Source organism: Pollachius pollachius (genome assembly GCF_949987615.1).
Source record: "Pollachius pollachius genome assembly, chromosome: 1".
NCBI lineage: Eukaryota > Metazoa > Chordata > Actinopteri > Gadiformes > Gadidae > Pollachius > Pollachius pollachius.
In genome coordinates, this window is record NC_136934.1 from 47,168,253 (window position 1) to 47,187,738 (window position 19,486).

Consider the following 19,486-nt stretch of genomic DNA (forward strand, 5'->3'; position numbering starts at 1 on the left):
ATTTGCTCAGGTCCACTGGGTAGGCTGGTAGGCTGATCTATCTTGCATGCATCTAGGTGGACACTCCCACTTGTGATGACCCCAAAAACACAGGAAAAGGCAGATTTTCCAGCAGCTTGTAACGGCTTATCACTCTCCCACCTGGTGGCACAATACGACCCCTTCAATATATAAAATAACAACTATTTACCACTTTGTTTTCTTGGACACGCGTTGGTTTCTGCGTCAGCCTTAACCCGCCGCTGTCTCCTTGTTCTGCGTTGATCTCCTCTCTGGACTGTGTTTAGGTAAACCGAAGGCCAGTAGGAACCCCCAACACAGCATTGCCGTGAGAGAAGGACTCTGCTCCGGTTACAGAGCAGAAAACTAACAGGAAAGACGGACGGACAACACTATGGAACGGAATGCTTCCACTTTGCACAGTCATCGAAGAAAAATACAAATAAAAATCTATGAATAAATAAAAAGAAAAAAAAATACAAATAAAACCCATCCATGGGACACTGAACTCTGAGGACAAAACATCATGAAAATTAAAGATTTTTTGGGGCTCGGGGTTGTTGTGCAACTTTTGTTTTCTCAATTTGAGACCCGACTTGACCTCCGATGGGGGACAGGAAATGAGAGGGAACAGACTGACAAGCTGTACAGGAAGTAAAAAAAAAAGCTAACATTTGAATGTGCAGGTAGATTCAGACTTTTTTAAAATTACAAAACAGTCAAGTAAAGTCTAGAGAGAAAAAAAAAGTCTTCCTTTGATATTCAGCTACATCATTTACACCTTTTTTGGGGGTTATTTGTTGTTTTATAGAATCTAAATGTTAAATCTTTATTGCCTTAATTTTCGTGGAATTGGGGACAGGGGAAAAAAGTCAAACTGGTTGAAATTTGTTCAAAACCAGAAAGAAAGAGTTAAGCCACAGAGGTGAAAAACAAAACTGTACAGGAAAAGGCTCTATTTGTATGAGGCAAAGAAAAAAAAATATGTTGTACAGTACACTATGAGAGCTCGGAAAGACATGTCAGGGGAGACTCCTGCCTCAGTGAAATGCAGCTCAGCTGGTTTGATCATCGCATTGGTGTTTTTATAGTTTTACTTTTGAATGGGGCAGTCAAAATGGTTTCAAAACGAGCGGATATGTCCGAGGGCAATCCTTGTAGGGGAACAGTCAAACAAGATATATGTGACGTGTTTTATACCAAAGATCAAGGAAAAACACTTTTTTGGTCGATTTCTTTTCAGCCAGCGAAACGTGAGACTGTCAATGACTCCAACATGACAACAAGACCTGATATAGTCATGTTATTGGCATGTTTTGTGTTTTGAATGGCGACAGAGAACGCCCCTCACGATGGGCTTCAACCAGATGTATACCGTACCAACTTAGACACCCCATGCTGTGCTGCTGCGCCCACCCGGCGACGTTTCCTTGGCAACGTTATTCCATAGCCTCGTGTCCGGGTGGCCAAACGAACCACAGGTGCTCTTCAGCAAGAAACGTGTTTCTTTTGAATCTATCGGGGTGGGGTGGCCAAAAAAAGCGAGCTTCGTTCAGATTGATGTGCTTAATCCAGAACTGTGTGACTGCCTACCCACTGACACCACTTACTGTTGACCGACTGATCGTAGGCCACAGCCCCTGATCGGTATGTCCCATGGCGGGAACGCACCAGCATAGAGACCACTGTAGAAGTGGACCGTCCATGTGTCCCTCCAGACAGGCGCTCTATACACACACTAAAGAGAACAGGCCCCATGTCAAAACGTAAAGCACGGTTTTACCCTGTGAGCAATTACTGAAATTAATATATTATTTAATGGCATATGTATGTGGCGTATGTATTTGAGTATAAAAGTCAAAGTTCAATTGATTTTGTTTGAAGTCACAAATTCTGCCTCTAAAAAATGCAGATTTAGCAGAGCAGCACATCTGAATAATTGGATCTCTTGTATACGTCTTGACAATTTCACACCATCAGATACGCCCTGTCCTCCTAATTTCATTGGAAGCTGCCTGCAAGAGATTCTCTTCAAATATCTTGTTTTGCACCCTTTATTTTTATTTTTTTTATGGCATTGTCTTGTGTGATATAACAAAATCAAGGATAGGCAGAAAAACGTATTTTTATCTTTGTTTTGCTTCTTCTTTCTTCCTTTTCTTCAGATTTATTTCTTTAGTTGTTTTTACTGTTGTCCACGCTGCTATTAACGTGATTCAGTCTAGGGAGGCCGATAGATGAGGGGTGTGAGAACTGTTTCACGTAGAAGAGAGGATTCCCCCATCACTTAAACACACACACACAAATGCTTAGGTGATGTCTCTTCAGAAATATTGAAATTGCACACAAAAAGCCAACACATTGTTTGACCATGACCTCTCGTGTGAAGCATGGTCCGTGTACATTGATTCATGGATGACATCATGTTTGTATATCATCACACATGGCTGTACATGGCTGGCTGTGGGGTGGTGACATAACATCCTTACCTGAAGGTTCAAGTGTTCTAGGGCTTGTCTTTTGGGCAGTTGAAACAGAGACCTGATTGTCTGCTCGGCCATGCCCACATCGGGACCCTACCACCTGTCCCATTGGCCCTTATCAAATGACAGGAAAGGTATCACGAGAAAAAGGGAATGCATAACACAGTTCAACCAAAATCATGCAGGAGCAGTGGAACCCTTCTGGGGGATAAATTATTGACTGACAAGGAAAGGTTAACGAGTTAAAGATAAGCTGGGGGAAAAAAAAGTAGAGGAGTATTTATGAGAACCTTTTGTACAGCTCTTAAAAAAAAAAGTTGCCACAGAAATACTTTGATGATATTTTTTTATTTGCTTCGGTCATATGCCTCCCATGTCTTTCAAATTGTGATTCTGAGAGTGTCTGTAGAACAAGTGGATGTTGCTGTAGTTTGTTTGTCACTTGTTTCTTTTTTTTTTAAGTCTTTCAATAAAAAAAGGTTTAAAAGCACACCGGTCTGGGTGTTTTTGTTCTGCGTTTTGCCGACTTACCACTAGAGGTCACTGTATTAAACAATCATAAAAACCGATCACAGGTCAATCAAATCACGAATGAAGTCTGGTATTAAGAATTGGTGGGTGCAAAAGTGTATTGCTGATATCTTTCTTAAAGCTCTCTTCTCATTGAGCTAAAGTGAAGTGAAAAGCAAAATGAAAACACAATACACAGTACCTGTTATATAACATAGAACATGTACAAGCCAAACAACATCTTCAAGAACCATCCGTTTCATAATGATTCCTAAGCGATGCCTAATAACAACTACCAAATCAGCCGCACCATGCATTCTCCATCTAAGTTTATATCAATTCAAACATTTGCATAATAAATATGCTCAAGATTTAGTTCTTGCATTTGAGTTCAGTTTATTATTTGTATTTATTTTTTTTGTCTGTTAATTCATATTTAAAAAATGTTTTGCAACTGAGATATGCATTGGAGTGTGTGCTGTATCTGAGTCACAACATTGCACATATAGTTGATCAGAATGCTTCATATCCTCCGAAATCTTTATCGTTCTTTTCAAATTCGATCAAACTTTAAATTTTGGTCGTATGAATAAAGTAATCAATCCTGTATAAAGTAGACAATTGGCCTAAACTCTTAAAGGGGACATATTATACCACCAGGTGTGAGTGTGATTAGCCTGACAAGCCGTTTCGAAAATCTGCCCCATATGACATCACTAGTGGGCGTGTCCGCCTAGATCTGTGCTGGATAGATCAGTCCACCAGCCTACCCCGTTGACTGAAGTAAACGTTGCTCATCTATCCAGCGCAGCTCTAGGTGGACACGCCCACTAGTCATGTCATATGGGGCAGATTTTCGAAACGGCTTGTAAGGCTAATCACACTCACACCTGGTGGTATAAAATATCCCCTTTAACCTCATCATCTATATTTTATCCTATTTTATAAAATATATAATCACTGTAACAGCAGAGCAGATACAGTTGTCTTCATTTAATCTCCATATCCACAAAACAAACTTCTTTCAAATAATCAAAAGAACACACACAAGGATTGTAATTTTGAACAAATTTTGCTCTATAAATATAAGTGCTGCTCACTAGAAGTGGCATATTGTTTTTCTGATGGTATTGTCGTTTTTGCAGATGGATTGTCATGTACTGAAATAATATTGTCTACACACATTGAAAAAGGGACATAATGAAACAACATTCCTCTAAGTAAATATAATGAGGAAAATATATACAAACAAAGACTTTTAGTGCACTCGTGTGTGTGTGTATGTGTGTATATGTTTGTGTGTGTGTGTGTGTGTGTGTATGTGTGTGCGTGTACGTGTGCACGTACGTGTGCACGTGCCTTCAAAACAACTCCATCTCCCAAAAGCGCAAGCTAACTGTACATGCTACAAACCATTAAGGAGTGATCAATCACATACTGAACCACTGGCATCATCTTGTCTCCGATGTCAAGTGTGGTGCCTCTTCTTCTCTGTGGAACAACGCATTCTCTTAAATTCCGTATTCCAGGCAAGAGCAATCAAACACGAAGCTAAGACATTAAAGTCTGACTAAAAGACTCATTCTTGTCAACTGTTTCCTTTCCTTTGCAGATAAGCATTTCATTCCAAGCCTTGACTCAATTATACATCTCGATGTGTTGAACACAATAATAAACATACAGTCACCATAAGTAAGTAGTATTTACCACATGCTTCTGTAACACAACCAGCATTGCTGTCTGTCTATAGGACAGGAGGGGGGGGGGGGGGGGGGGGTGACCATTCTTTCTGTCCATGTCATGCCTGAGTTAGTGGGTGAGGGTTCTGGATCAGGGATAGGTGTGTGTGTGTGTGCGTGCGTGCGCGTGTGCGTGCGTGTGTGTGGTCAGTAGCATGTGCGGATGAGCATGATGAAGAGGAAGACCACGGTGATGATCATCAGGGCCGAGAAGAGGAAGATGAGGCCTGCGAAGACGGGGTTGGCCATGGGCAGGATCTCCTTGGAGTCCGAGGGGATCATGTTGGACATGGACAGCATGAAGCCCAGGCTCCAGCCCAGGCTGGTGCCCTCCACCTGCACAAGAGAGGCCGTTACAGGGGGCATATTACACCACCAGGTGTGAGTGTGATTAGCCGTCACAAGCCATTTCGAAAATCGGGCCCATATGACATCACTAGTGGGCGTGTCCACCTAGATCTGTGCTGGATAGATCAGTCTACCAGCCTACCTAGTGGACTCTAGCAAACGTTGCTCATCTAACAGCTTCTCATGGCCAAGGGGCAGTGGCGGTTTGGGTTGAGCTACATTGCACTTCGGGTCGGATGTGTTGAGTGCATGAAAAAAGTGTTCTTTGGTTATGATTCCGTGACGATTGCTTGTTTTCCTTGGTGGCTGTAAATTAGACGGTCGAATAGAAGCTTCGAGCAGATCATAACAACAAAGACGCACAAACCACTCAAGCCACAAACCAACGCTCATATCTGCATGTTAATCTCGCTATTATCAGCTTCACGAAGAAAGACTCAACGCCCACACACACAGCGCTGATGATAGAGTGAGCTCATCGTACAGTGTGGAATACGACTCACTGAGTCACTTCAGTGAATAAACAGAGCAGGCCTTCCGTCTGGCTTTTCCCTCCGCCTCAGACGGACGACCAGCTGTTATTATTCACATTCCAGGACATGAAAGAGCACAAGCAGCAGCGATGTCTCTTCATCACGAGACTGGGGAGGGGGAATCCCTTGTTTCCCAGCGATTAAACCAATTTTCTTTTAATAAACTCAGAACAAGAACCACAAATTATGCGGAAACATTGAGGTTGAGGCGCAGACTGCGGCCCCTGGTTGCGTGCTTTGTGTGATATAAGAGGACGCTCCCTTCGGTCATGACTCATAACGTCTGAGGGGCCTCCTTTGTTGAAGCCGTTCCATACCCCCGGGGCCCCAGAAAGAGGAATAACTGGTCCACTTGTCTTTTTTTGTGCGTTCTCCTCAGCTCCACTTGTGTGCTTGACAGCGGAACGGGTGTGGGGGACATCCATCATTAGGATGGGCCCCCACACTCGGAGGACCCTGAGGACCCTGCTACCATCTCAACCAAACCAACCATTGAGGCTAACTTCTAATGAGGCCACAAAACGTATGTTTACGCTAATAATACGACCAGAGCGGGTTGACTTGTAACCGGAAGGTTGCTAGTTCGATCCCTGGCTCCTCCTAGCGTCGAGGTATCCCTGAGCACGACTCCTGACGAACTGGCTGTCGCTTTGCGTGGTCGACTCCGCTGTCGGTGAGTGAATGTGTGTATGAATGGTTGCTTTGGATAAAAGCGTCTGCTAAATGCCCTAAATGAAAATGTGAATCTCCTACTCTCCGTCTTAATCATCCATTATTCCTTCCCTCCTCGCTGGTGGTGTTTTCGGGAGGTGACGTCATGTTCTGTGCGTTTCCTACCTCTTTTTCGAAGGCGATGTTCTTCCAGGTGTCCGGGTCAAACTTGTATCCGTCGACCAGCAGGGTGAAGACGTAGTGCGCCGAGTAGCAGTACGTGATGAGGTACCTCTCCGAGATATTCGGCCTCTTGATCTTCAGCTGAACGACCCGGCACAAAACAGACACAACGCACACAAACAATGACACAATTAACAGCTTGACACGTTCAGAAAACCTGTGAACTAACACAGGATTATTCACGATAAAACAACACACTCGTTTTCGTGAAGCCAAAACGGTTAAAGCTTGTGTAGGTGTTTTGGAGGGTCCAGCCAGAGTAAGGTAGGTTTTGACAGTATCCAATCGGATAAATCCCGCCCCTCCCCCTCAGGCCTCCCCCCACAGGCACATGACCTCCTAGCTAGCATTAGCGGCAGGTCTGTCTAGGCTTGTTGAAGATGCTAGCCTTGCGCAGTGGGCACACAGGTAGCTGGGTTGGTCGGTAGACAGACAGGTAGACTGAACTAAGCCGGTCCAATTATGACCTGAGATACCGGAATTTTGTCGTTTTTTTATTTATTGATTGTCGGGATGTAAAGGAAATTTCTTAACCTAGCTTTAATAAACTTCTTTCAAGAAGCATTTTGTGTGAAAACATAACTTAAACTAAACCAGAACTAGGTAAGCAAAGGAACTTGACCTGATGTAAATATTTGAGCAGCTATAGCTTCTAATACATAGCACTGACTCACATCAACGGAAAAACATGAATACGAATCGAGGTCCGCTGTTTACACCACCTTTTGTCCAACAACCCCCGGTTCTACTGCCACCACCCACCTCCGCCCTCAGAGCGGTCGGCGCTGACTGAGCCCACTCACCAGCGTCATATTGGTGTGGCAGAACTCCCTCATGGTGCTGTTGAACACGTCCAGCTCCGAGGTCCCGTTCAGACGCAGCGCCTTGGCGGTGAAGAAGAACCCGGCGTAGGCCTGGGGGCACAGGGTTATCACCAGGTCACAGGGGGTCAGAGGTCATCCTCCGCATGCTATGAATGTGTGGGTGGGTGTTATGATATGAGGAATTGGGTTAGCGTTAGAGTACTTGTGGTTAGGGTCAGTACTGATGATATCAGTACTCGGCATAGCCATCCAGTTCCCTTCCGCCCAACATTGTATGTTGTACGTCCTGGCACTTAATGTACGCACTTATTGTACGCACTTAATGTACGTTGTACTTATTCCTAGTACTTTATTGTGTAGCACCTGCAGTAGCTGCTATCACTGCTGTACACGGGGAATGGGTTAGCCTAGCGATTGTACTTGCACTTGGTTCTATGAACATCTTTACTCCTCCGACAGCGATATATTGTTTCACTTCTTATGACAAATGTACTTATTGTAAGTCGCTTTGGATAAAAGCGTCTGCTAAATGCCCTAAATGTAAATGTAGATGTGGGGGCGGTGTTAAGGCGGTCATTAGCGCTAAATAGCAACAGCTGAGGCTGCAGGGGAGTCTCAGGTTGTGAGGTTGAGGAGAGAGTCTCTGGAGTTGGTTCTCTGCAGGCGCGACTCGGATATAGGACCTAACAAGAAGGACACACCTTTCCGTCAAAAGACTTCCATAGGAAAACTTTTTGGTTGGAAATACACTGGGGACTGCACGACTGGATACAAAGCGCGGGCTGGTCACCTGGAGACGAGGTGCCGCTGCGGCATGACACGGAGCTGTTCGCCTACGGTGGCTGTGGACCTGCGGTGAGTACCTGTCACCTGACCCCCTACATAGGTAAGATCACACTCACCCGGGGAAAGGTTAGGAACATACCTCGAGTTCAGCGCACCATAGGGACAGACGTTAGGTTGCGTGCTGGCTACCCGGATAATAACGAGTGCGGTAGGTCTGGCACGTGTGTGTGTGTGTGTGTGTGTGTGTGTGTGTGTGTGTGTGTGTGTGTGTGTGTTCCCATATGTCTGTTCTTGTCCCTGTTTGTGTGTGCCTGCGTTCGTGTGCCTGTGTGCGTGCGTGCGTGTGTGTGTGTGTGTGTGTGTGTGTGTGTGTGTGTGTGTGTGTGTGTGTGTGTGTGTGTGTGTGTGTGTGTGTGTGTGTGTGTGTGTGTTCCCATATGTCTGTTCTTGTCCCTGTGTGTGTGTGCCTGCGTTCGTGTGCCTGCGTTCGTGTGACTGTGTGTGTGTGTGTGTGTGTGTGTGTGTGTGTGTGTGTGCGCCTGTGAGCGTGTTCTCTACCCACCATGAATTTCCCTTGGACCGGGGGCTGCCGGACCCCGTTGAAGGAGCAACCCTGTGCCGTGCAGTTGGTGAAGTCGAACAGCTGGCGGACCAGCGTCCGGCACCTGTCTGAGTCGGGCTTCCCCACGAAGACGATCTTCTGGTCGGGGTCAAAGTTGTCGGGCGTCCGGGTGCAGGGAGAGTTGTAGATGGTGGAGGCCTGGACGGTCGAGTTGTAGCCCTCCTGGTAGCAGGGGTTCTGGACGTAGGTGGGGTCCGGCGAGGCCTAGGACGACGTGAGGGGAGGAGCCACTGGGTTAGGGGGCCGCAGGTCGTTGGGTCAGACCGTACGACTCTCCTGGCTTCACCAGAACAGCCGTGATGTGTCATTTGCGAAGATGGGTTTGTGGAGCCCATTCTGCCTGAGGAACAGTTTCCTGTGCGCCTGCCACAAATGTAAATACTGGCAATGTAGCATTTTGGTCTTTGACATGATAAGAGTGTATTTATGACAGCAATGGTATAGTAGAAGTTCTTATATGGTAATTCAACAGTTTGTGCTCCACAAACTCTGTACCGGCCGACACACATTTCTTACAGAAGATGATTTGTGCATTTGTGGCACACGCTAAAGGCTATGCAGCGGAATCGGTACGTGTACGTAATTTTGCCAAATGATACTGGGAGCCGGTTGTTGGTTGTGTTATTGAGGCCAGAAGACAGAGTAGCCATGGTTTGATAACCCCGACCAGTATTCTCCTTTAAGGAGACGAGACATCCTAATAACAAAGGGAGGATGACCGGCGAAGCAGTGCCTTTTAACCCGCATACACAAGTTATTTCATGCTTTTTACTTTTAACCACAAACACCCCGCCCCTCCTATCAAACAACAATATGTTTATGTAAGCAGAAAGCTCTGGGGTGGATTATACCCTAACATTAACAGGGCCTCTTGAAGTCGCGCTCAGGCACTTAGGACCTGCTGAGCCAGCAGAGTTTGACCCGGCCTTCATAGTATTGCTCCCTCTACCATATCAAGTATCAAACTTGATGTTTGTTTAAAATCCCCCTCCCTCCATATAATGCATTTTTCCCACCCAGACAGTCTCCACAGCATTCACACCCTGATCAATACCTCTGGCGGCCATCATGCATCATTCCGGACCGTTCTTGGCCATTTACCCTCTGAAAAGACCCCCCCTTGTTGTGCTCATGGGATCTTAACCGTCCCTTAATGCATCTGAGTTGTCTCCACAAAGCGAGCGGAGACGTGGCCCTCCGGTCCCACGGCCTAAACATCCGTCACACTTATTCACACTTTCCATACAATGACTTTAACAAAGTGCAGGCAAAAATCTATTACCATAAAGTTGATTTATTTTATGGTCATGTAGTATTAAATGCAGAGATGCCCTACGCATCTCTATAGTCACGAGTGCGCTCGCACACACACACACACGCACACGCACACCCACACACGTACCGAAGATACACACAGACACGTACGTACGTACGTACACACGCGCGTACACGCACACACACACACACACACACACACACACACACACACACACACACACACACACACACTATAAATCAGCCAACGACAAACAGCCGTGGGTCAAGTGGCGTTGAGTTGGAGACCCGCCGTACCTTGATTATCCGGTCGAGGACCTGCTTCTCTATCTCGTTCTTGCCGTAGCAGAGGTAGCTGTGTGTGTACACGTTGTAGTCGTAGCCGTACAGTCGGACGGCCAGGAAGTCCTCCCCCTTCAGCTCCTCGTCCACCTGGAAGGCGAGCTGGGTGGAGGCCCCGCCCAGGTCCATGGACCCCACGGTGCTGGCCCCCCCGGCATACAACAGAGAGCTCAACAGGGTCTTCTGTGGGGGGCAGGAGGGGGAGACTCTAGCTGGTCACCACGGAGAGCCCCACGTTAAAGGGGACATCTCATACCACCAGGTGTGAGTGTGATTAGCCATCACAAGCAGGTTTGAAAATGTGCAGCATTGTGACAACACAGGTGGCCGTGGCCATCTAGATGTGTGCTGGATAGACCAGTCTACCAGCCTACCCAGTAGACTAGCAAACACTGCTCATCTATCCGTCACACATCTAGGTGGACACGCCCACCTGTGATGTCACAATGCTGCACATTTCGAAAACGACTTGTAATGGCTAATCACACTCACACCTGGTGGTATGATATGTCCCCTTTAAAGCGGCGTTATGTACACTGTAATACTTTGATGAGCACTAATCTACTGTATTGATATGATACAGTAAGAATACTGTAAATAAACAGTACCTTACTGGCAAAACTGCTTCCAGTTCTAGTAACCAGTCCTGTACTTTTACTGGGAAAGGTTTTGTAGCGTATGTTTTCTGCCTCAGCTGTTAACTGCATTGAGACAAATTCTGAAGTGCAACGTTTCTCGAGGATAAAACGCTTCATAAAAGTCTTCGAGATTCTAGCGACCCGCCCACACAAAAAAGATTAAAGTTTCTGCTATTGCGAAAACCTGCATAGAATAGGTTTAAACTAGAGAAGGCCGCACCTTTTTGGTCTGGATGTTGGCCTGAAAATGGAAATGGCATTTTTGGGGCCAAATCTCATTCAGGCAAATCTCAAGAGTCAGAACGATTCTAGGTTTAAGAGAATACCTCAAGTTCGCACAATTAAAACACACCCTGACCGTCACACTATCATCATCATCAATGTTGATGTAATATTACTGTTCTGTCATGTGATTAATGGCTAAGGCCTCTGGAAATCCATGCATCGGTGAATCAAGCAAATGCAGTGGTTTTCATGGGCCCCCATGTCTGGGCCATGACCGTACCTCCTCAAAGTTGCCCATGAGGTAGTTGACTGTGACCCAGCCGTAGAGACCCTCCTGCTGTCCGGTCAGGATGGTGGCGTCCTTGAACGCGAAGGGCAGGGCCTTGAGGTACTGTTTGAGGCTGATGATGACCTCGTCCGATCGGTTCTGGTCCACTTGACTTAGGGGTTGGATCAGAAAGGGACACGGGGTTAGAGACACGGTCAGGGGTTCATGTGAGCGATTGTAAAAGGCTGTTGGAGGCTTTATGCTAGTTAACGTCAGCATGTCCTAGAGCAGAGCAGCCTCTATCGAAATAGAAAACGATGAATACATACATTCGATAGTGCTTATAGTAAAAGTGTTCATTTTTTCGGATGATCAATAGATGCATAGATGAATGGTCTCATGAACCAACACATATTCTGACTAAATTACGCTAGTTTCGATTTTATTTTTTAATAACAATAATGAAAAATAGGTTATGTTACTTCAGCATCCTCATGCCGGCGGTGGCCCCCAGGTACAGGGGGGTTTTCTGGCGTTTCTCCACTGGGATTTCTTTTGTGACCTGCTGCATGCAGCCCGTGAAGGACTCCCACGTCTTATTGTCCTTCTCCGCGTCCACCAACATGTCGGAGATGCCGTTGCCTGGCGACGCGAAGACAAGCTCCCGTCAACGTTCGACACCCCGGGACACTTTCTTATTTTTTCGCTCTTTCTAAACATGCTACAATTTGTATCTTTGTCCATATTACAGCCATGATGATCTGGGATTATCCGGCAGTCCCAGTGTGTTCTAGCAGAAGGTCTGGGGAGGGGAGGGGGGGGGGGGGGAGTCGGCACAGAGGCTGGGCAGGAACCCTGCTAGGGGGGGGTTATACCTAGTTTCCTGTTTGGAGATATTCCAACACAAGAACGAAAGTGAGACACGGATATGAGCTTCGTCTTTCCCTCAGATTTCAGTCTGATTGTAGATCATTAATCTACAATCTGATGTGCAAGATTACCGCCTTAAAGGCTTTATCTTCCACCCCCACAGTATCAGATCTGACATCCTGCCAACCCAAAGCCCATGGCAGGGAACAGTGGTATTAAGATAAAATACCTACTGTATGTATTGAAGGTATTGCTTTGCAAAGGGCCTTGTGTTGCAGACAGCAACGGTGCAGGTGAATCCATACAAACACTCCATGGGGTAACGGGAGAAGCGGGTCAATGATGGCGTTGTGTATAAACGTACCTATCTATCTAAATCAACTCACCGGCCACTTTACAGTTGAGCACCTCGGACACCACGCCAGTCTCGTTCTTCTTCTCTCCGGGCCACTGGTAGAGGTACACGGTGGAGCGAGAGGAGCCAGAGTCCACCACGATGCCGTACTGACCGGGGAGGCAGTAGCTGTTAGTCGAGAATACTCCGCCAATACGAATACCAAAACGTCATACGTTACATTATTTTAAAGCGCTTTCCTACACACTCTTTGAGACGCTTTACAACAAGGTGAAATACACCAATCCAATTAAAACGAAATTAATTTAATTAATTATGCTAAGATCATTATAAAATTAATTAAAAATGTCACAGTAAAGGATTTAAATATGAATGAAGGGGAACAAAGAGGGACTTCGAGGTGAGGACAGTTGGGTGCTGAACGCCATTTTAGTAAAGTGTGCTTTCAGCGATGGCTGGGAAGAGGAGAGGGGCGGAGCCACTGATTTGTAGATGGGGGATCAGGACGTTAGTGCTCATGTCTCAAATCCACTCGGACAGAGACATGGACTTATTCAGAGGGGGAGACAGACGGACAGAAAGGGGAGCATCACATAAAAGTGCATTGAGACACAAGACGAAGAAACTGCGCTGTTGCCAAACTCCTGCAGCATTCCCCACGGTGGTCCGCCAGGTGGTTCGGTGAACCACCCGCATGAAGGTTGATTTATGTTTCAACTGTCAAAGAGTAAAAGGGGTGATTTTATGTCGCCCGGTGTGAGCGTGACAAGCCGTTTGAAAATCTGCATTTCCCTGTGTGGGAGTGTCCGCCTAGATGTCTGCTGGATAGATCAGTCTACCGGCCTACCCAGTGGGCCGCTGAAAACGAGGCTCATCTATTCATCCTACATCTAGGTGGACGCGCCTCACTTGTGGTTGTAAACACAGGAAAAGGCTGATTTTCAAATGGCTTGTAACGGCTCATCCCACTCATACCTGGTGGCACAATATCACCCCCTTTAAGGCTTACTGAGTGCCATCCACCACCACCAGCACCACCAACAACACCACCACCACAGTAGGAGAGAGCATTATAGTGGGATAGCAAACGTTCCCAGAATGCAGCAGGCTCCTCCCCCCGCTCTCTCTCCAGCTCTCCTCTGCCCTGCTGCCGGCCGTCTGTTTACGCTGTACATTATCTCAGCAAGACAGGAAGTCAAGCTGATTGCCCTCTGGACTCCTCCGCCTGACCCCGCTATTGACTTCCTGCATAGCTGACAGGCCCACACACACACACACACACACACACACACACACACACACACAAGGACACGCACACGCGGGCACATACACAGACACACACACACAAATGGACACGCAGACACACACACATAGAAACAAACACACACAACACAGACATGTGGACGCGGACACATACATGGACACACACACACACACACACACACACACACACACACACTGGGTGTGTGCCTATGGGTATGTGAGTGCATGTGTGTGTTTGTTTATGTGTGTGAGTGTGTGCACGGGGGAATGCGTACCTCCAGACCGTACTCCTGCACCCTCCAGTGTCTCTGGATGACGGCGATGGTGATAATGGCCGAGATGCTGGCCAGCAGCAGCACCGCCACCCAGAACGTACGGCACTGGCAGCCTGTTTTCCTCTTGGAGGCCATGGCCCGCTGCAGAGGAGAAACCCAGTCAGAAAACCAGCCTGATCGCGTGCGCTGCAGTGAGTAGTCATGAAGAGCTCCACGTTGCCTAGCGATTTATCCTCAAACGTCACCAGAATCACCCCTTTTGCAATTCATGAATCAAACCTTCCGCAAAAGACTCAAAAGACTCACTTGACTCAGAGTTTGCCTCTCGACTCTGTATACCCTACCCCCCTTTACCCCCATTTAATCTGTGCCCAGTTCATTCCGTTGGCAAGCCAAACGTTGAGGTTGAAGTTAAGATTAGAAAAACACAAGGTGACAAACCGCTGGTTTATGTCTTGTTTCCTGTAAGGTGACAAACAGCTGGTTACCTCATGTTTGCTCTCCTGTCTATAGCTGGAGGTGGCCTTTTAAGGGTCAACAAAGGATTACATTTTAAAAGTCAATAGGAGAGCAAACACCGGTTTAGACATATGGGTTTCAGGTGACAACTGTGGGAGGTGGCGAATTGCGTGATGGGAGTTTTCTCAGGCCAAGCTGTATGAAGACATACAATCTGACAAAGCCCTCAGGGTCCGAGAGGTATTCAAGAGGGAGGTTGAAGAAGAAGTTTTACAATGCCGAACGTCTTTCCTGCTTTAATCACTCAATTAACATACTGCACTTTAATATCTAAATAATAATATTGACAATGATAACCCATCCTCAAAATATCATATAGGCCTATTATTAAAATAAATATTCTGTTCATATACGAAAATACAGGAATTCTGAACCTAACCCTTTACTTAATTTTGTATTCTATCATTACAGAATTTATTCTTTATTATCATCTGTTATTTAGGACGTGTGCGTGCTGCTTAAAACCACTGCGTTTCCGCTCCGGTTTGAATAGTGCGAGCGTCTCCTCCTTTCTGTAACAGGAAGTATGCTTCACACGCCAGTGGTACCTCAGCCAAATCGCGAGCCCAGCCTGCGTCCTGATTTCACCACACATGTTTCTCCTCATGTCGGGACGATAAATGCTACCCCAGTGACCTCCCCCCCCCCACACACCCCCATGATGTAATGGTTTCAATATGTCTGGACTCTGGACCCCTTGTCCTTACACGACTCGTGCAGAAAAGGATCTTCCCTCTGACTTAAGTATTTGCTCGATCGCTGGAGTCTATCTTTTCCTGAAGGAGTACCAATGTAGAGGAATTACAGAGAATGACTGCGGCACTGACTACTACAAGCCAAGGCTGCATCAACTTCATTCACTTTCCATGTTTCATGTGCAAATCCTTTTTTATATTGATCAACCAATCCGTTACAATTAAGGGTAAACATACATGTTGCAGAGTTTAGCGTGGTTGACTACTTTTCAAAGAAAATATTGGTAGGAGGAAGTTAGCATTAACAAATCGTGTGGTTTTCTGTGTTCATTCTCTTTGCACTAGTTGGCAATTATGGTTTAAAACACCAACCAAGAGTGCTTGCGTGTCACGTGCGTCTGAACGGATTTCGTTCAATCATGTGGTATCAGCTTTTTCTCTACAGACAATGACATACACAGTATAACTCCAAATGACTACAGTATAATCTCTGTGTATTTGGAAGCCAGTTCATCATCACATGAGCCTCTCCAGTAAAAACATCGGTTTTGTGTAGGCTTTGTGTGTTGATCCTTTCACCAGCCTTCTCTGAGATTGGTCGATTGTTTCTCTTGATGATGGCCGGCAGAATCATCTGGTGGGAGATGGTTTAGGGTCGTACTTGAGGGCTGTGCTCCAGTCGTTATCCCACCCCCAGCCTGCCACTCATCTCCCACGGCAACACGTCCGTGTGTCCAGTATCTCAGAACCGTGTACCTATCTGCTTCACATCATCTCCCGGGGAACAGAAAAACAGCCAGGCCTTCGAACAGCGGCTGATGTTTGTCCACACACCTGATGTTATGCGATTGTGATTTGGGTCATTTCTTTCTGGCCTTACACCAGTCTTACACCACAAAACCTACAAAAAGTGTAACAACATTGTTATTCCCATTTTGGTCATAAGGTCATCTGCAGTTTCAACAGAGTGTGATGGCCACCTTTCATCACAGACATAATAACAGCTATTACAAAAAACAACATGTAATTATCAGATTAGTCCTCAGGTGACGTTTGTGATGTGTCCTTTTAGTGTTATTTAAATGTTAATCTGTCATCAGTCAAGTCATTTGGTCCTGTTAGGGTAGTGATTATTATGAGGCTTGAGGATTTGCATACAATCTGCCTGAAGTCTTCAACAGATGCTGAGCTAATCTCTTGAGCATGAATGTGGTGGGTCCTTTGTTTTTCTGCCCAACCCCAATCACCGGCTAATGGGACTTGAACACTCTCTGGCTCCAAAGGTTAAATGACGTGATTAGGCTATTACAATGTCAGCTGTCAATCAAACACACATGTCTAGCAACTATGAGAGAGAAAAAAGGGATCCTCGGACAAAAGCTCACGATGCGATGTGATTGAACGCGCTGACCGGGTACGCAGTAGTTGGCGTCTGACATCGAAGAAGGGGAGAGAGTGAAGGAATGTATGACAGGAATTCAAATCACGCCCTACAACGATGAGGTCATATTGGAGAATTCTATGTTCAACGTGATTGTAATGTAATGTTATGTGATGTAATTCATTGTTACACCGATTTGATTTTCAGTAAGTTCTGTCACTTACTGAAATGTCGAAAAAGTCATACAGAAATATTTATGTATCGGCATACAAAAACATGTCTGTGCAAACATACGTCCAAACAGCACATGAAAGTCAGGTTCATTTTGAAATCGCGTGCTTGGCTACAGACAACGTAATAATTAAGAAGAAGTAAGAATGCTTGCATACTTGATTCTGTCGAAAGGATGTGGCAGAAATGCCTTCCAAACCTCACCCCGTGTTACCAACTGTCACAACATGAACGTCTTCTTGCATTTACATTGAAGCATTGAGGTTTTGTGGTTTTGTACACTGATACATCCTCTCACTGCTGTTCTCTGTCTCTCTCTTGCAAATATACCACACAACTATGGCAGTACAGCACTGCCAATGTGTCTCCTGACGGACTTTAGACTAAATAATAATCATAAAAACATTATTTGTATCGCACCTGTCAGAAGCAGGTTAAGCACTGCTTAAAAATACAGCACAAATAAAAACATAATATACATACACTAAAAACAGCAGTAAATCCTAAAACCACAGATAGAATGCAGTTAAATAAAAACATCCCACACTAAAAGGCATTGTGTCAAGATGGGTCTTAAGCCACACGATAACGGGCGACCGACTATGCTAGCCTTATCTTGGCCTGCCCGCGGTCGAGGGGGAGGAAGGCTCGTCTCCTTTGTCTTTTAGCCGAGCCTTTCAAAACGATACGAGGATCCTGGCCACAGGATGCTAGGCTGCGTACGGGCTGGTACCGGGATGAAAGCTTGAGGTGTCGGGGAGGCCCTACCCCCTGCCTGGCTTTGAAGATGAATCAAATAATTATTACCTCAATCCTAAAGGGAACAGTGGAAGGGATGCAGAAATTGGCGGTGATACGGTTAACGTTTCCTAGTGTATGTTAACTACGTTAACTAATGGCCGATGGACCATCTTTTCCTCGGCAGGAACGTTAAGTGGAAGGCGCTGGGATACCTTAAGAGCAGGGTTCAGAGAGGATCCGGTTCTTGTAAAACAACGCAGCCCTGCACCGGTTGCCTAATGGCTAACGCTGTTACGACCACACCGATTGCTTCTCGCCATTACTTTGCCTGTTCCTGCTTCCTCCCTCCCTCTTTCAAGCTTTCTTTCAGCCCATGTTTGGCTGAACCAAACGCACACAAACACACGCATGCATGCACACACACGCACAAACACATGCACACTCACACCCATACATACAAACACACACTCACACCCACAAACTGACCCCCAAACAAACACACACGCACAGACACAAACTTTCACAAACACACTCACACACACACACACACACACACACACAAACACAAACACACACTCAGACTCAGACTCACCCACACCGACACACACACACGTACAGACACACAGTCACACCCAAACACAAACTCACACACACACACAAACACACGCACGCAATCACAGGCAAACATGCACAGACGGACCCTCCCATTACCAAACACAGGCACACATGCACAGACGCATGCAGCACATCACAGTAAGGTCAGCAGCGACACTTTACAAATACACCGTCAAAGGCTGGCAGGTGATCAGTCGTTCTTGGTACACATGAACGCCTTGCAACAGAAACTGCAACAGCAGCAGTAGGAGTTCGACGGCGGTCCACGTGTGTGTGTTTGTGTGTGTGTGTGTGTGTGTGTGTGTGTGTGTGTGTCTCTCTGTCACCCCGACAAAGCAAGCCCCTCTGAAGCGTCAGGTAGTCAAGGGACTCCCCCGGCGATGTCTCCATAACATGAGCCAAGGTGGCGGGCCTGAGAGGACTCGTTAGGGAGTTATAATCTATGCTGTGGATCGACGCCCTGGGTAAACATCATCCTCGACCTACAAGTAAACACATGCAGCGGCCCTGCGTGGAGCCACGATATATCTCCCCATCGCGGTGGGACGTCACTCACCTTCTGGAGCAGGTTCTGCAGCCTGGGGTGGGAACAGGGAGAATGTTGTTTGCGCTCGGGCCAAGTTGAGCCGTGAAAGAGAAGAGGGGAGAGCGGTGGAGAGAGGTTCAGGGACAGGGAGGGAGAGAGAGAGAGAGAGAGAGAGATAGAGAGTGAGAGAGAGAGAGCAGACTGGTGAGTGGTCTAGGGTTGGTAGCTCCTCATTGATCTGCCTGTGAGGAGACTAGGCTTGCCTCCCTTCCCCCCTCCACGCCCCAAACGGACAGGAGGGAGTGACGGAGGGAGGGGTGGATGAAGGGAGGAGGAGGGTCGACCGAATGCCACACCTACACCGAGGGAGGACATTGTGCCAGGCATACACGTGGCTGTGTGTACACACAAACACACGTACACACACACATGCATGCATGAGCGCACATGCACGCACACACACGCACGCACGCACGCACACACATACACACACACACACACACACACACACACACACACACACACACA

The 19,486-nt window shown here is 46.5% G+C and overlaps 2 protein-coding genes across 4 annotated transcripts in view; one reads left to right on the plus strand and one right to left on the minus strand.

Annotated features, from left to right (window-relative positions):
• LOC307082994 (RNA-binding motif, single-stranded-interacting protein 3-like) overlaps nt 1–3,815 on the plus strand; it is a 126,090-nt gene extending 122,275 nt beyond the window's left edge. For all 3 annotated transcript variants that reach the window (XM_079746763.1, XM_079746765.1, XM_079746764.1), the window contains exon 14: nt 288–3,815. In XM_079746763.1, coding sequence (XP_079602889.1) covers nt 288–291 — 4 coding nt within the window. In that variant the 3' untranslated portion in view covers nt 292–3,815. The remainder of the gene's footprint in view (nt 1–287) is intronic.
• Nucleotides 3,816–3,971: 156 nt separating this feature from the next.
• entpd3 (ectonucleoside triphosphate diphosphohydrolase 3) lies at nt 3,972–19,209 on the minus strand. Its single transcript, XM_079746756.1, has 10 exons — nt 18,989–19,209; nt 14,251–14,391; nt 12,744–12,861; nt 11,970–12,129; nt 11,500–11,659; nt 10,312–10,539; nt 8,680–8,943; nt 7,311–7,421; nt 6,451–6,588; nt 3,972–5,068 (listed from the first exon to the last, which is right to left on the minus strand). The coding sequence occupies exons 2-10, from the start codon at nt 14,383–14,385 to the stop codon at nt 4,880–4,882; spliced, it is 1,503 nt and encodes a 500-aa protein (XP_079602882.1). The 5' UTR covers nt 14,386–14,391; nt 18,989–19,209; the 3' UTR covers nt 3,972–4,879.
• Between the last annotated feature and the right edge of the window lie 277 nt (nt 19,210–19,486).

What these genes read in the sequence shown, in the direction of transcription:
- entpd3 (XM_079746756.1), bottom strand. Translation starts at nt 14,385, where the DNA reads ATGGCCTCCAAGAGGAAAACAGGCTGCCAGTGCCGTACGTTCTGGGTG. An exon ending in TGCAGGAGTACGGTCTGGAG is followed by an intron (nt 12,862 to 14,250) that starts GTACGCATTCCC and finishes CTCCCCGGTCAG; the next exon opens with TACGGCATCGTGGTGGACTC. An exon ending in GCTCAACTGTAAAGTGGCCG is followed by an intron (nt 12,130 to 12,743) that starts GTGAGTTGATTT and finishes TCGCGTCGCCAG; the next exon opens with GCAACGGCATCTCCGACATG.